This window comes from Marmota flaviventris, chromosome 12 (assembly GCF_047511675.1).
Source record: "Marmota flaviventris isolate mMarFla1 chromosome 12, mMarFla1.hap1, whole genome shotgun sequence".
Lineage (NCBI taxonomy): Eukaryota > Metazoa > Chordata > Mammalia > Rodentia > Sciuridae > Marmota > Marmota flaviventris.
Genome location: NC_092509.1, coordinates 31535387 through 31552266, shown reverse-complemented (window position 1 = coordinate 31552266; position 16880 = coordinate 31535387). Strand labels below are relative to the sequence as shown.

Below are 16880 nucleotides of genomic sequence, written 5' to 3'. Positions count from 1 at the left end.
CGGAGGAGGCTGAGGCGGCGGCGGAGCGCGCTGCTGCGTTTATGCGCAAGTGACTCTCCTGTGCCACACACAAAAGGCCTCCCTCTCCCCACCTTCTGCTGTCTTTCAGCTCTTGGGACCCTGCCGAGCCGGCTCCTGGGACTCCGGGGGGCTCCTGGCCTCATACCCAGGGCAGCTCAGTTTTTAGGACGTCCGCCGCCGCCAAGGCAAACCTAGCCAAACTTCCCCCAAACTCCGCGGGCCAGGGAGGGACCCTGGCTGGAGGCGCGCATGCGCCCCGCCTACTGCTCGGCGTTCCCAGGGTTCCGGAGAGCCGGGGTGGAGTCAGATGAGTATCCCCCGAGGCCCGCCTGGCCCCTGCTCCCCGGGCATTCGGGGTTCGGGCGCTGTCTGTTTTTCTCGAGGCTGAAAGTAGCTGCCCCGGTGTCCAGCTCTCCGTAGTTCTGCTATCTTTGCGCATGAAAGTCTCCAAGAGGGGCTCCAGGAAGCGGCGAGCATGAAGCGGGGTGAACGGCCCGAATGAAGCCAGGAGTTGGGACCCCAGGCTTCCTCTAAGAGGGCCCAGGGCAACTACACCCCTTGGCCAGCCGGGAAGCCCTCAGGAGGCCGCCTGCAGAGGGCCCCTTGCCCCGGGGCGCAGGTTGTGGCGAACTCGTTTTTGCCTCCCAGCCGAGGCGCCGGCACTATCAGCTACAGTGGCCGGGGCGCAGAGTTCCAGCCGGTCCCACTTTTGGGCTCCTGAGGATCTACCCTTGCTTCTCGGGGACTCTTAGCCCTTGGCGGATCGCCGCAGCATAACTCTAGCCCCTTGCGTGGAGGGTACGCACCTGTTCCAAACAACCTGTTGCGCTGACATTGCTTTGGAGAGATGCCGCGCGTTGCCTGATGGAAGCGGGCTGTGTGGAGGCCCCCAGCTTCCAGGAAAGAGTTTAGGGTTCCCTGTTAGTGAGAGGCACCCCCTTCTTGCCTCCTATGACAAGCAGTGTGTTTCAACCCTGCCTGCGTCCCGGGAACCCAAGGCATCCCGGACACCCCTGTACCTCGCCCAAACTAAGAACTTCTCATGTAGCTCTTTGCAGTTTGGGTGGCAGGATTAGACGAAGATCCGGATTAGAGCCACACCACAGACTAATTAAACCCTCTCAATAATATAGCTCGCTACCTCACACCCCCCTCTTCGCCCCCCGCAGCCAGATAGGAATCTTTGGTTCCCCACCCCCACCCCACTCTGAGAAAGCTAGTTATCTTCGCGCTTTCCAGAGGAACTGGCACTTGGGTCGTTCTCATTCTCAACAGAATTTTTCTGAATTGCTTACAATTTTACAATTTCTCTTCAGCGATAGCACAGGCTCTCTTTTGTCTCCTTTCTTGTTTGGGTCACTGGTCCTCTCCTAAATAGCTAGTTAACCACCTACCTCTGAAGTGCAAACCTTTGGAATTGGATCCTGGTGATAAGTCTAGATAGGGGATGTTTCTAGGAGTTTTATTAGACAACCCAGTGGGGCAAGAATTGGCATTGGATTTTTAAAAATAGACGTGCACTGGCATGGGAGAATTCCAGAAATTCTGGCGCTGATCAGTGTCATTCCAAATACGAATAGAATTTTTTAAATGATCCACATTTAAATGAAGGAGGCTAGGCTGCAACCCCACAATTAACACCGGTGCATATAATTTACATGTTAGGGCTCAACAATTTGCATTTGTGGCAATAGCAAATGTGTGGAAGTTTTTCCATACTTTTTGAAAACATACTTGACGCCTCATTTCTTTGATGGCTGCTCAATAGACACCATGAGACAGTAGCCGAGAGTGCCCCTTCCCCAGCCTTCCTCTTGCGTGCAGTGCTTTCATCCAGGGCTTGAATTGTGTTGTCAAAGTTTAGTAGAAGAAAGAGGAGGGGGGCATGAGAACGAGAGGGTGTTTTGAAAAGTCTTGGAAATCGGTATATTTTGCAGGTGTAGAATGTGCCTAATAACCATGGCTAGTGTGCGCTCCCCAATGGTGAGGGTATGACAGGGACAGCTGGCTCAGTTTTCACTGTGAAAACACCCCCTCGGTGGACCAAACACAACGACACTGACCTTTCTGCGGGGGAACCAGAGATGTGCCTTTGACTGAATTAGCCATAAAGACGTCTTGCTATGACTTTTGTTCCCCACGAAAGCAAAGAAATATTGCGTTTAATATGAGAAGTACTGTTCACAGCTTTTCCGTGCCCCTTAAGAAATATTACAGTGCTGATTTACTGGCCTTCTTCTATAGAGTTGGCCCCAAGGCTGGCTGGGGGTGGAGGGGTGGGATGGGGCAGTGAGGACAGAGGAGGAGGAGGCGGAGTTGGTGAGCTAAATTGCCTGTTGCCTGTTTCCAAAGTTCTCTCTTTGCAGCAGCAAATTTATCAATCTTTTCATCTGACAATACTTTGAAATATATCATTGTCATCCAGAGTTGTTTGATAGATTATCTGTAGGCACACAGCCTTTTCCAAGGTCAAGTTGAAGATTCTTGTTTGCTGTTTAACTGAGTTGTTTAAAAAAACCCCGAACAATGCCTGCCTGTTAAATTTTCACTTGTTCTCATGGGGCACTTGAAAGCAAGTTTTCCTATTGACCGGGTCTCTGGACATTTCATCCTTTGGAGCTAAATTCAGCAAATAGAGCTTGGCAATGAAATCAACAGGAGCAGAAATGAGATTTAGCCTTACCATTTGCAGATTCCAAGGAGATTAAGCCATCGTTCATATCTCTTCAAAGTATGTTCTAATTTTTCTCTTCGAGTCACAAGCTGTTTATAGTGACATGCATCTCATTCAACCTTGTGACTTTATTCCAGTGGGAAGCTGCAAATACACTTCCTAAGGCAAAGAAATTGTGGCCACTCTTCTTTTCCTCTTCTTCTATCTTCTTCTTCTTCTTCTTTATTGTAAGAGCATAACCTGTTGCTCTAAGGACACTTTAAAAATAAAGCCAGCTTCTAAATCGTCATGTTTTATGGACATATTTATTTCTGGTTTTAATGGCAAGACTGGTTTCACAGTTTCTCTATATCTGAGATGATTGATTTTTTTAAATTCAACTAACTTTTATTTACCTTGCAATAATGTTCTGGACCAATGTGATAAATTACAGATATGCAAATTTCTTTGAATGGTGTTGTAAGTGTGTCTAGCTGGAGCTGAATAACTCCTTGCAAGTCAGTCTGTGCGCGCTCAGGACCCCAGGGAGCTGATCAAAGCACCCATTCTCTTTCATCCCCGGTATTCTCCTCCAAACTATTTCGATACAATATGTTTCCATGATGCACTTAATGTGCTAGGGACATAGAACTCATTACAACCTAGCTAGTTCTGCCGACCTCTTTGTTCTGCGGCAGAAAGTCAAAGAAAAAAGGAAAAGCGCTGCCAGTTGCCAGCTTTCTGAAATGCTAAAGCATGCGTCATTTTTCACCAGGTCTCGTCTTGATATCCTCAAAAGACAAACTATGAAACCGGCCTCAGCCCTTTCTGGCATTAATTACACTGCTGTCCAGCCGATCTGTTTTTCCTATTATATGCATTTCTCAGCAGGGATTTTTTTTTTTTTTTTTTGCAAGACTAATGCAGCTGCAAGTTAGACTATGAATGCATTTTTTATCACTATGGAAAAAATAAGTGAAAAGACTGCAAATCATACACCAAAACTTTTGAAAGACTTCTGGTGTATAACAGATTTAGGGCCGGACTTGGGAGGGGGGTTGTAAGTTCTCTAAACCTGAAATTAACTCAGAACCTTAGATGTTTCCAATGCGCCCAGTGTTCTGTGGAGACATTTTTGTGCCACTGGAAATTCTACGTTGGTACTCAGATAAATCATGGAGCTTAAAATTTCTGTTAAAATTCTGACATAAAACAGTCTCTACTGCACCCAACCAGGAGGCTGCTTCCTAGAAAATTTTGATCCAGAAGAATGACACAGAGAATATAAATTTTATTTGATTTCCTTCGATTCTTGTAAGGTTGATTGGTTGGTGGAAATGGCTGGCAGCCAGTTCTGGGAAAGATTCCAGACCTGACTCCGATTAACCCTCTCTGGTGAAACTCTGCTGGAAACCAACTCACCAGCAATTGCCATTAATCTACTTACTAATTAAGCCAATTCATTTCTAAAGGAGAAAAATTCCTTTCTTTAGCCAAACTGATGGGAGGAAATTTGAAAGAAGCGCCAAACTGTGTAACTGTAATTCAGCCAAGGACTGCTAAAACAAGGTGTTGATATATAGCAGCAGATTTAAAACAAGTTTCTAGGGCAACACTCCTTTGGAGACGGTGGCATATAGTGCATAGTAGATGAAGCTCGAATAATGCTCCACGGCGCTATGCCACCCCATGTACTTGCGTTCAAAATAACACGTCTCTCTCCAATTAAATCTTGTTCCTTTTACGCACAAATAAATCGCCTCTCTGGCTTTCTTTAGGACCAGAGAACATCAGCTTTATGTGACAACTACCACAAATACATTTCTTGAGACTTAATAGCCTTAGAAATTTGTAATCCGGAGTCTACGATTTAGAGACAGAAGGACAGGCCCGAACTTGTATTTAGGGGAAGAGAAAAGACCAAGTTGAACATTACGCACGAAGAAAAGCAACTGGGTGTTTCAATAAATGGCACCTGACATTCCAGACTGAACATTTAAACTTAACACTGGATCTTCTTCATACTTACCGAGAAGCAAAACTTCAAAAAGTTTCCCCATGTATTAAAGACTTGTTTACTGTCCTTAGGATACAGAGCCACGTGCACCCAATGACGAGTATAGGGGATTTTCCCAAAGGAAATACAAACTCCCCTCAATGTGTATGGTTCACAATCAAAGGACTTAGTTCACTGGTCAGAAGGCAACAAGTCGTTCTCATTTTGTGTTAGAGACTGGATGAATTAGAGAGTGTCAAACAAGTTTAATGCCTCAGATATTTTAATTGAAGTCCGCTCTTTCATACTCCTAGGCTCTGGGCGCGCCTCTGATCCCCAGCGGGGAACTAGAATGGATTTGGTGACCCCTCAGGGTCCATGCACCCAGCTCACTCTGCAGGAGTGCAGGAGAGGTTTCATTGGGGCTCAGAAAAGATGCAGGCAAAAGGCGTGTTCCAATTCTAAATTTCAATGCTTGAGTTAGTGTTCCTAATCTGGAGAAATCATCGAATGGTTCAGAAACGCCTTGGAGACAGTATTGCTGGCTAAGGAGGCAGGCATTATATGCCATCCAGGATGAAGTGGGTCCTCTATTCTGTGGTCTCTTTGAGCAACCCAGTTGGGTCCACATCATTCATTGGGGGTTGGTGTACCCATATCTTCTCCCAAGGTTCTTTGGAGGATCCTCGATTCACTAAAAATGAGAACAAGGAACAGCTATAAACTTTGTTTTACTTACTAGACCTCAGCCACTCTCCACCCTTTCTCCTTCCCCAGGTAACACTTTGCATAAATTTTTAGGGGGGTCCTCCCAGATCTAGCCCAGCTGGGGATCTCTTTAGTAACCTGGAAGAGAGATTAGGGATAAAAGGAGGGGTAGATCAATCAGGTGGTTCGATTCTCCTGGGTCTTCAAAATAGACTCCCACCCCTTTTTCCTCAGAGAGTGCTTTTCTATTGAGTGTAGAACTGGTCTTACCTGCCTGTGACCAAGGCCAGTCATTGACCCTCTGGGAAGAAACACGACCCACTGTAAAATAATTAAAAAAAAAAAAAAAGATTGTCTTGTGTTTAGATCCAGGGATTTAACTCTGAAATTTACCTAAGATTTAAATTTCCATTGTCTCTCCCTATGAAATAGGAAATTAGAAACGTGAAGGAAAGAAAACCAAACTGGCAGGGACTCTGAAATTGGGGACTAGGAAAGCTCTGGCTGGTCCCAGGCTAGTTTCTTTGCCCCTGTAGGGAGGCACTTTTACCTGGTGTGTAAATTGTGAGGAAAGCGTTGGGGGTCTGGGACAGGAAAGCCACAACATGGGATGTGATGTTCCAGCTTTGAAGGGGAACAAAGGCTTTGAGCTAATCCCAGTGAAAGCCAGGAGCGTGGAGAAGGCAACAAAGAATTGCAGCCTGCGGTCACCGGTAGGTGTCAATGTGGACACTTGGAGCCGGGGCAGTGGGAGAGGGGAACACAGAGCCAGGCTGTCATTCCAAGTCTTAACATGAACAAAGATAAAAACGTGACAACCTCGGCTTTCAATAGTTGGGAGGTTCAAAGTGGAGTGCTGGAGAGTCTATCTGGGTCAAGTCTTTTCTGAAAAAGGGCCTTTCTCTTTTTTTAGTCAACTATCAACCAGGGAAGCCCCGAGGGCCTTTTCCCAAGGTAACTTTTCTTAATCAAAGATTTCTTCGATGTAATGTCCAATTGCACTTGATGCCAAAGATGAAGAGGAGGAGCTTTCAATACTTCTGAAAAAAATATAAAGCGCTTTGCATTCTGCGTCCCATAGAACCCAGGTGGGTGAATTAGATGTTTGTGAACTTGAACAGCCTGCCTAAACTTTTTGTTCCTGTATCTTTTATATACTTAATGGGGAAAACAATGACATTTCCTCTTGTGAAACTATACATATATGTAGATGGTGCATCTACATGTCTATGGTCTACAGGCATTAGAGTTTCAAAAGCATTCATCTCACAAGGAGTTAATAGCATGTTGAAGAAACAATGGAAACCTGGTGGAGTAAGTATGCTAGAGATTTCCGTGTCTGTTAGAAATTAACAGATAAGCCACTCACCAACAAGTGAGTCTCCTCCATAGTCTGGGAAAGAAAATGGGGGATCTTCTACCAATGCAACTCATTACCAAAGATAATCTTAGGGAATTAGTCAATGGGCCTGATAAGAAATCATGCTCATCCTAAGAACTCAGACTCATTGTTTTCCATAAGTTTTATGACAAAAACCCAAAATATTTGTTAAAAAACCATAAGGTGACATAATTCTGATTTTCTTTAGTTGATGTAAGTCTCCCAAATTATAAAAAAAGGATGTAAATATCCTTAAAAGACTAATGACATTTCACAGGTAATGCAATTTAGAAAGAAACACTTCCATGTTTTCTTTTCCAACAATGTGCATTTTTGTAAACTGCTATAAATTGCAATTCAAAAGCACTGATCTCACCATCCCCAATCATTTTTTATACTGATCAAATGAATGCAGATACTCCCATTTGGGAGGGGCGACATGACATTTCACTTGGCAGTTCTAAACAGGTCACAGACCTTTCACAGACCCTAAGGCAGTGGGAGGGAGCTCTTTACTAAACCGTGTAACCAAATCAAACCAATGGTTACCCCTTTTCAAAACCATTGGAATGGTTTGCACAATGCTATTCACATAGCAGCACAGAAACTGAAAGGATGGTCATCCAATGGAAATTTCTTTCCTTTTGTTTAAACTTGCAGAGCTCAAAAAGTAATACTTGAAGGAAAACAATAACATTTGCTATGATAAAATCATATACAGTGCACATGCATTTTGTTGGCACTGCAGGGCATAGCTGTAACTGCCCATTTATATGTATATATATGCACATGTATGTATGTATATGTATGTATATTTATTGGAGATGTTGCTTTGTTTGAAACCATCAGCACAAAGACACAACATGGCTGCCCTGGAGATGACCTGTTGCTTTCAAGTTGCTTGAACACATCAGAATTTCCATTGTTAGGGGTGATTAATTGAAACTGATAAGTTACCATGAATAAAGATTGTTTTTCTGTTTAATGTGGTGGGCCTGATTTGGTAAATGCCTCATTCATGTAGCTTTGCAGTGCAGCATATGGGCAAGAGTCATTCAGTATCACAAACATATACAATTTATTATGCTTGTATGGGCACAACCAAAAGGCCTTTCTGTTTTAATGACAACGTTTCAATGACAAATTCCATTTAAAGAGTCACTAGTAGCGTGAAGTGTGATTTTTATAATTTATTCTTAGAGGTTCTGAGAATAATTTAAAAGATATAGTATTTAAATACAGTAAAAAGATGTATACACAATATGTGTACATATTATATATACAAAATATACCTTAGCATTGGTCATTGGGAATAAAGGAGAATTTATCTTAGATATGAGCAGATCCATGAAGAGAAAGCAGTGTCATCTAATGCCACCTTGTATGTCATACTATTGTTAAAGTTATCATACATGTTTCATGGAGATGTCACCAACGAGAGAGTTCACACTGCCCAGTTTACCAGGATATCAAAGGAGTTCATTTGGTGAATAAGATGTCAATTTCATGATGCCTTTTTTTTTTTTTTTTTTGTTAATTGGCAAAATCAGAAGATAACATTTTAGAAATGATTTAGGGACTATATTATGAAAAAAACAGTGCATTTATTAATTTTTCACAACTTAATTAACATTCACTTTCTTTACTTGAAAATAAATATTTCCTTTTAAAGAGTTAACTATATAAAACTGTCATGAATATTTGCCAATAATGGTAAATATTTTTTTGTAAAGATATTGTACAGAATTAATTTATTTGTTTTGCCCTTTTTTCCATTAGGTTGCTCATGTAATCACTAGAAAAAAAGAGTAATAAAAAAATAGGAAAAACTTGCTAATGAACTAAAGAAATGACTATACCAAACCATCAAAGACAGAGTTACCATATTCAGCCTTTCCTGTCTCATCAAATAAATTCTCGGGTCATTCATGTCCAAGAAACAGTTCAAGTTCACCCAACATTTCTCAATTACATTAGATGGGTAATCTCAGTTCAACTCTTCTGGAGATAATAAACCACATTGGTCACAGTTGACCACGGCTAGTATGTGTTTTATAAAGGACTGGATGTCCGTTGGAAAGCTAATCAGTACACCGTCACTTGTAAAATCCCCCCCCTGCATTTTGAAGTGATAATCTGTATCTAATTTTTAAAGAAAAATTTACTCTCCTTTCACTCTTCTGAGGCCAATTTCTTTTCTAGACCTGAATAGAGATCATTGGTGAAACAGTACCAAATAGTTCTGGTATGTGTATAACAAAAACCCACCTCTTTGTAAAACATAACAAATTATACAATGTTCACAGATGTGCTTCACATTGTGCCTTTTGTGAGAAACGAAGGCCCAACTCTATTCCCCGCCCCCTTCTTTATGAAAGACTGGGCTCCCAATGCAATCTGTCCTAATCCTAGAGAAAAATAAATACACTTAATATGAAACTTTAGATAGCGCTTTCGAAAAAGATTTTCATTTGCACTTTTGGTCTACTTGATTTTTGCTAGTATGAATTTGAAATTACATGCAGCTCTTTATTCCTGTGAACAAGTGAGCAACTGATGATTAAGATGTTAACTGCTCCTACAACGTATCATTGACATTTAGATATTCAATGGAAATGCTGTTATCACACAATTTCATGTTTGGACTTAGATCACCAAATAAAAATAATAATTTTCAATTATAATTTAAACATACACTCACTAAAATATTTTGAATTTTGTTTTTGCATTTTAGCTTTTGGTCATTATTATAGGAGAAGAGGCTATTAATAAGTAATTGTAAGTAATCAGGTAGTAATTTCTGCAGAAGTGGAGAGTGCAGAGGCTCAGGCTACCTTGTAGGATCTCTGAAAGTCTTGGTCAGACCTATTGTGTCAGTCTTTGAGTGACTGTCCAAGAATAAAAATCCAAGCCCTGGAAAATTCTCTGCATCCTTAGGGCCTACCCTAGGACTTTGTATAGAGTAGGTCTTCCTAAAGTCTGTGGAATGAATGAGTGAATACAAGTGAGCCCAGCATAACAGATGACTTGCTGATCCCTAATGTTTCACGCTGTTCCAGGTTTATTGACCTTGATACCTGCCTTCACCTAGGCGGTTGTCCATCTCCCACCCACCAGGAAAATACATTGAAACCCTCTTTCCTGTGAATGTGATCTTATGTAGAAGTAGGGTCTTCATAGACATAGTGAAGTTAGGAGGAGGTTCTTAGTAGATCTTTGGCTTCCAGGGTAAAATCCAGTTCAGTTTAGGGTAGAGGACCAGTCACAACCCCTCCCTGTCCCTCCATGAGCTCTCTGGTCCTCCAACCTAGGCAGTTGGCCTTCTGACTGGTCCTGCTGGGCTCACTCGTATTCTGTGGTCAGTTAGCCATCAATGGTCTCATGCTGGCTGTCGGCTGGGATAATACGGGCAAGCCAACCTCATGACTCTCAGCATCAAGTAGGCTGCCCCAGACTTGCTTTCAAGGAGGTCTTGGAGTTCTCAAGAGTAGCAAGAGCAAGCTCAATGCACAAGGATTGTCAAAGACTCTCTTGGTTTTACATTTGCTCTTGTCTCTTTAGCCAAAGAAAGTCAACATGGCCAAGACCAGAGTCATCATGGGGGGGGACACAAGGCTGTGGCTTCCAAGGGGGTCACTCTACTTAACCTTCTAGGATTCACTTCTTCCTTGCCATTCATTCACTCATTCATTATTATAACGAACACCTGAGATAATCTGCTTATAAAGAGAGGTTCATTTCGGCTCATGGTCTCAGACATTTCAGCCCATGCTCAGTTGACTGTGTTCCTCTGGGGCCTGTGACAAGGCAGCACATCACGGCAGGGAGTGTGTGTGTGGAGTCCAGCTGCTCATCAGAAGTGAATAAGATAGTGCAAGAGACCCTTCCAGGCACATCCTAGTCACCTAAAACCTCACACTAGGTGCCACTTCTTAAAGGCTTCACCACCTCCCCAAAGCACCTTGAGCTGATGAGGAACAAGCCCTTAACATATGGGCCTTTGGGGAAACATTCTCAATCCAAACACTTGGTACTTAGTTCCCGTCAGTGTGCCCTTATTTAGAAAGAGGGTCATTGCAGATTATTCAATTAAGAAGAGATCACAGGTAGATTCCAATTCAATATGTTTGTATTCTCATCAGTAGTAGAAATTTGAGCACAGATACAGATACAGGTAGAGGAAAGATAATGTGAAGACACAGAGAGGTCACAGTCTACAAGCAAAGGGGCACTCAGGTCTGCCAAAGCTATGAGAGTCATGGAATGTATTATCCCAGTCCTCACAATAATTCAACCCCACGGGCACCCTGATTTCATACGTCTGATCTCTAGAACTATGAAAATAAATAATTTCTGTGGTTTGTCACCCAGTTTATGGTACTTTGTTATAGCAACTTTAGCAAATGAGTTATACAGCCCAAACCAAAGGCCTCTTGGTTTTCAGCTACAGAAACTCATAATGACATCCAGGAATACAGTTCCTCTCTGGCAACAGAGGCTAAGAATGCTCCATACTGGGTGAAAGAATGAATTGGCTAATTGCTGTCAGAAGCTTTAATCAAAGTTGAGAAAAAACAATAACAACAAAACCAAGATAGTGTCTAACCTAGAGTTATTGTTTTATAGAAAGCTTTGAGCCTGGAGGTCAAAACTCATATCATACAGAGGAGCTGAGGCAAATCACTTGGTTTGGACACTCTAAAAACCTTCCCGTTACAGTGGAGCAGGCATCCTCAAACTTACAGGGCCTGAGTATGGACTAGGAGTAAGAGAGGCAGGAGAAGATGGGTCACCACACTCTGTGTGTGGTGTGTGGGGGCGGGAGGGAGAGAGAGAGGGAGAGAAAGAGAAGAGAGAGGCTGTGCCTGCAAACCAAAATTCCAAAACTGATAAAGGAACAGAATGCTAGAAAAGCCAACAGCAAGATAGGCTATCAGAACATGAATTCACTTCACATAAACTTAACTTGATGACATAGTCTGACAGAGATTTTAAAACTTGTGTTTAGTATACTCAAAGAGATAAAGGATAGTCATTAAACAGAAAAAAAAAATTAATGTAACAAAACAGGCCAGAATAAAATAAGAACGGAGAGGACCCGGGAAGATGGCGGCGAGGGGAGTGCATTGCCCCCGTGTGCTGCTTCACTGTGTGGGAGTATGACAAGTCAGGACGGCTAAAGGATATCTTGTTAGGAATTTCCAGCAATAGTGGGGTGCTCTGGAACCTGGAGGAAGGATTTCCATCGCACGAGGATCGGCTATGGGGACTCAAACGCGAGAGGTTTGTCGCACGGAGGGTAACACTGCTTATTCAGCAAATCGCCCTGCGGCTAGAGTCTGCAGCGCGCGCTGGGAAACGAGGAGATAGTGACGCAGGGATACAGCGCTGCAGTTTCTGCCAGCCGTGCAAGCACCGTACTCAGGGCTGAATTCTGGGTTCGAGACGGGGGAAGGAAGCGGTCCATCTCGGTTCTCCACACCGGTCAGACCACAGAGGAGGCCAGCAGCCACCATGTTGGAAAGCTGACGTCACCATACCTGTTTTCGACTGACCGCAGCTCATTCAGCCATAGAACAGGTAATTTCAGGCTGCAATTCGCCTGCGGCTTGCAGACAGATTGCTAGGGTTCAGTGCCTGGGTGCTTCTTAGAACCTGATCTTATCGGAGCGAACACCAAGCGCGGGGCGGCCGAGTTCCGGCTCCCGGAACCGTCCCGGAACCGCCCTGGCCCAGGGCCGCGGAGCCTGCGGAGGCTGCCTCTTGGACCCTGCTCCTATCAGAGCATACACCAAGCACTAAGCGGCCGAATTCCGGCTCCCGGAACTGAGCCCGCGGGGACTGCTTCTTGGAGCCTACCCTTATAGGAGCTTACACCGAGCACGGAGCGGCCGAGTTCCGGCTCCCGGAACTTCCCTGGCCCGGGGCTAGGAGCCCGCGGAAACTGCTTCTCGGTCCGGGTCCTGCTGAGGGCCGGTCAGAACTCACCCGTTGCTTTGGTTGCCCAGCAAGGGGAATGAAATGCTGCCATTCGCATAGGATACCAACATGGCAGAGATCTGATGTCATCAGAAAGCGGCGGAGGAGAGAACTTCATCAATACCAGCGGTGACATAAACAGTTGGTCTCCTGGTAGGGGGGGTGAGGCACAGACACCCGAGTCTCCTCAATTTGTCGTTGAGCCAGAGGGGAGGAGCCGGGCCGCCGCCAGCGCCCGGAGCAGGCCCAGCGGCTCGCCAGGGTGGTGACCGCGTGACCCCAATTGGAGAGGGGGCGGAGCGGAGCCGCCACCTGCACCCGCAAGGTGGGCAGACCCGCGACCCAGTGGTACATGGGCGTGGTAGGAGGGGCAGGGCAGAGCCGCCGTTCGCGCTTGCAAGGTAAACAGACCTGTGACAGCCTGGCGGGTCAGGCCCAGTGGCCTGCCAGTGTGGTACACACGTCACCCCAACTGGAGTAGGGGCAGAGCAGATCCTTCTCCCACGCCCGGATCAGGCCCTGCCGGTGTGGTGGTCACGTGACCACAATTGGAGTGGGGGCGGAGCGGAACCGCCACCCGTGCCCGCAGGGTGAGCAGACCTGTGACCAACCTGCAGATCAGGCCCAGGGGTCTGCAGGCATGGTAGGAGGGGCAGGGCAGATCTGCCGCCCGTGCCTCCAAGGTAGGCAGACCTGCAACAGACCGGCGGATCAGGCCCAGGAGCCTGCCGGCGTGGTACACACACCACCCTAATTGGAGTAGGGGCAGAGCAGAGTTGCCGCCCGTGCCAGGAACAGGCCCAGCGTCCTGCAGGCGGGGTAGTCACGACAACCCAATTGGAGTAGGGGCAGAGCAGAGCCTCCACCCGTGCCCGAAAGGTGGGCAGATCTGCGACTGACCAGCGGGACAGGCCCAGTGGCCTGCCGGTACGACAGACACGTCACCCCATTTGCAGTAGGGGCAGAGTAGAGCCGCCGCCCGCGCCTGCAGGGTAGGCAAACCTGCAACCGACCGGCGGATCAGGCCTGGTGGCCTGCCGGCGTGGTACACTCGTCACCCCAATTGGAGTAGGGGCAGAACAGAGCCGCCGCCAGCGCCCAGAACAGGTCCAGTGACCTGCCGGCGTGGTAGCCACGACACCCCAATTGGAATAAGGAGAGAGCAGAGCCGCCGCCCGCACCTGCAGGAAAGATACGCAAGCAGTATGAAAAGACAAGGAAAGAAAGGACCACAAGCAATGCAGGTCAACGCAACTTTAGAAGAGGTAACAGCTGCAGCAGATGGAATGTCAGATAAAGAATTCAGGATATACATGCTTCAGATGATCTGGAGTATCAAGGAAGACATTAAACAGCAAAATCAGACAATGAAAGATCACTTCGACAATGAATTACGCAAACAAATCCAGGAAGCAAAGGATCAACTATACAGGGAGATAGAGGTTATAAAAAACAAACAAACAGAAATCCTAGAAATGCAGGAAGCAATAAACCAACTTAAAAACTCAATGGAGAATACTACCAGCAGAGTAGAACACTTAGAAGATAGAACATCAGACAATGAAGACAAAGTATTTCAACTGGAAAAGAACATAGACAGCTCAGCAAGACTGTTAAGAAATCATGAGCAGAACATCCAAGAAATATGGGATAACATTAAGAGACCAAACTTAAGAGTCATTGGGATACAGGAAGGTACAGAGCTCCAAACCAAAGGAATGAGCAGTCTATTCAATGAAATAATACGAGAAAACTTCCCAGACTTGAAGAATGAGACAGAATCCCAAATCCTAGAAGCCTACAGGACGCCGAATGTGCAAAATCATAAGAGATCCACACCTAGACACATTATAATGAAGATGCCCAACATACAGAATAAGGAGAGAATTTTAAAAGCTACAAGAGAAAGGAAGCAGATTACATTTAGGGGTAAGCCAATCAGGATAACAGCTGATCTTTCAACACAGACTCTGAAAGCTAGAAGATCCTGGAATAACATATTTCAAACACTGAAAGAAAATGGGTTCCAACCAAGAATTGTGTATCCAGCGAAATTAAGCTTCAGGATGGAAGATGAAATTAAAACCTTCCACGATAAACAAAAGTTTAAAGAATTCGCAGCTAGAAAACCATCTCTTTAAAACATCCTCGGCAAAACATTACAGGAAGAGGAAATGGAAAATAACAATGAAAACCAACAGTGGGAGGTAGGACAGTAAAGGGGGGGGGGGAATAATCAAAGAGGAAAACAAACCATGTTTAGTAACAGAAATAAACAAATATGGCTGGAAGAACAACCCATATCTCAATAATAACCCTAAATGTTAATGGCTTAAACTCACCAATTAAGAGACACAGGCTAGTAGAATGGATCACAAAACAAGACCCAACAATATGCTGCCTACAGGAGACGCATTTGATAGGAAAAGACATACATAGGCTGAAGGTGAAAGGTTGGGAAAAATCATATCACTCATATGGACTTCGGAAACAAGCAGGAGTGTCCATACTCATATCAAATAAAATAGATTTCAAGCCAAAGTTAATCAAAAGGGATAAAGAGGGACACTACATCCTGCTTAAGGGAACCATACACCAACAAGACATAACAATCATAAATATTTATGCCCCAAACAATGGTGCAGCTATGTTCGTCAAACAAACTCTTCTCAAGTTCAAGAGTCTAATAGACCACCATACCATAATCATGGGAGACTTCAACACACCTCTCTCGCCACTGGACAGATCTTCCCAACAAAAGTTGAATAAGGAAACTATAGAACTCAATAACACTATTAATAACCTAGACCTAATTGACATATATAGAGTATACCACCCAACATCAAGCAGTTACATTTTTTTCTCAGCAGCACATGGATCCTTCTCAAAAATAGATCATATATTATGTCACAGGGCAACTCTTAGACAATATAAAGGAGTAGAGATAATACCATGCATCTTATCTGATCATAATGGAATGAAACTGAAAATCAACGATAAAAGAAGGAAGGAAAAAGCATACATCACTTGGAGAATGAACAATAGGTTACTGAATGATCAATGGGTTATAGAAGACATCAAGGAGGAAATTAAAAAATTCTTAGAGATAAATGAAAACACAGACACAACATATCGGAATCTATGGGACACATTGAAAGCAGTTCTAAGAGGAAAATTCATTGCTTGGAGTTCATTCCTTAAAAAAAGAAAAAACCAACAAATAAATGATCTCATACTTCATCTCAAAATCCTTGAAAAAGAAGAGCAAAACAACAGCAAAAGAAGTAGAAGGCAAGAAATAATTAAAATCAGAGCTGAAATTAATGAAATCGAAACAAAAGAAACAATTGAAAAAACTGACAAAACTAAAAGTTGGTTCTTTGAAAAAATAAACAAAATCGACAGACCCTTAGCGATGCTAGCGAAGAGAAGAAGAGAGAGAACTCAAATTACTAGCATACGGGATGAAAAAGGCAATATCACAACAGACACTTCAGAAATACAGAAGATAATCAAAAACTATTTTGAATCCTTATACTCCAATAAATTAGAAGATAGTGAAGGCATAGATAAATTTCTTAAGTCATATGATCTGCCCAGATTGAGTCAGGAGGATATAGAAAACCTAAACAGACCAATATCAATTGAGGAAATAGAAGAAACCATCAAAAGACTACCAACTAAGAAAAGCCCAGGACCGGATGGGTATACAGCAGAATTTTACAAAACCTTTAAAGAAGAACTAATACCAATACTTCTCAAGCTACTTCAGGAAATAGAAAAGGAGGGAGAACTTCCAAATTCATTCTATGAGGCCAACATCACCCTGATACCTAAACCAGACAAAGACACTTCAAAGAAAGAAAACTACAGACCAATATCTCTAATGAACCTAGATGCAAAAATCCTCAATAAAATTCTGGCGAATCGGATACAAAAACATGTCAAAAAAATTGTACACCATGATCAAGTAGGATTCATCCCTGGGATGCAAGGCTGGTTCAATATACGGAAATCAATAAATGTTATTCACCACATCAATAGACTTAAAAATAAGAACCATATGATCATCTCGATAGATGCGGAAAAAGCATTTGACAAAGTACAGCATCCCTTTATGTTCAAAACTCTAGAAAAACTAG

General features: G+C 43.8%; 1 protein-coding gene across 1 annotated transcript in view; it reads right to left on the bottom strand.

Annotated features, from left to right (window-relative positions):
• Positions 1-16880, bottom strand: part of C12H10orf67 (chromosome 12 C10orf67 homolog) — a 122287-nt gene that overhangs the window by 101 nt on the left and 105306 nt on the right. The window contains exons 15-17 of the mRNA XM_034636807.2: positions 828-914; positions 167-549; positions 1-58 (exon numbers count right to left, since the gene is read on the bottom strand). The exon at positions 1-58 is cut by the window's left edge and continues 101 nt beyond it. Of these exons, the coding sequence (XP_034492698.2) occupies positions 1-58; positions 167-549; positions 828-914 (528 nt within the window). The remainder of the gene's footprint in view (positions 59-166; positions 550-827; positions 915-16880) is intronic.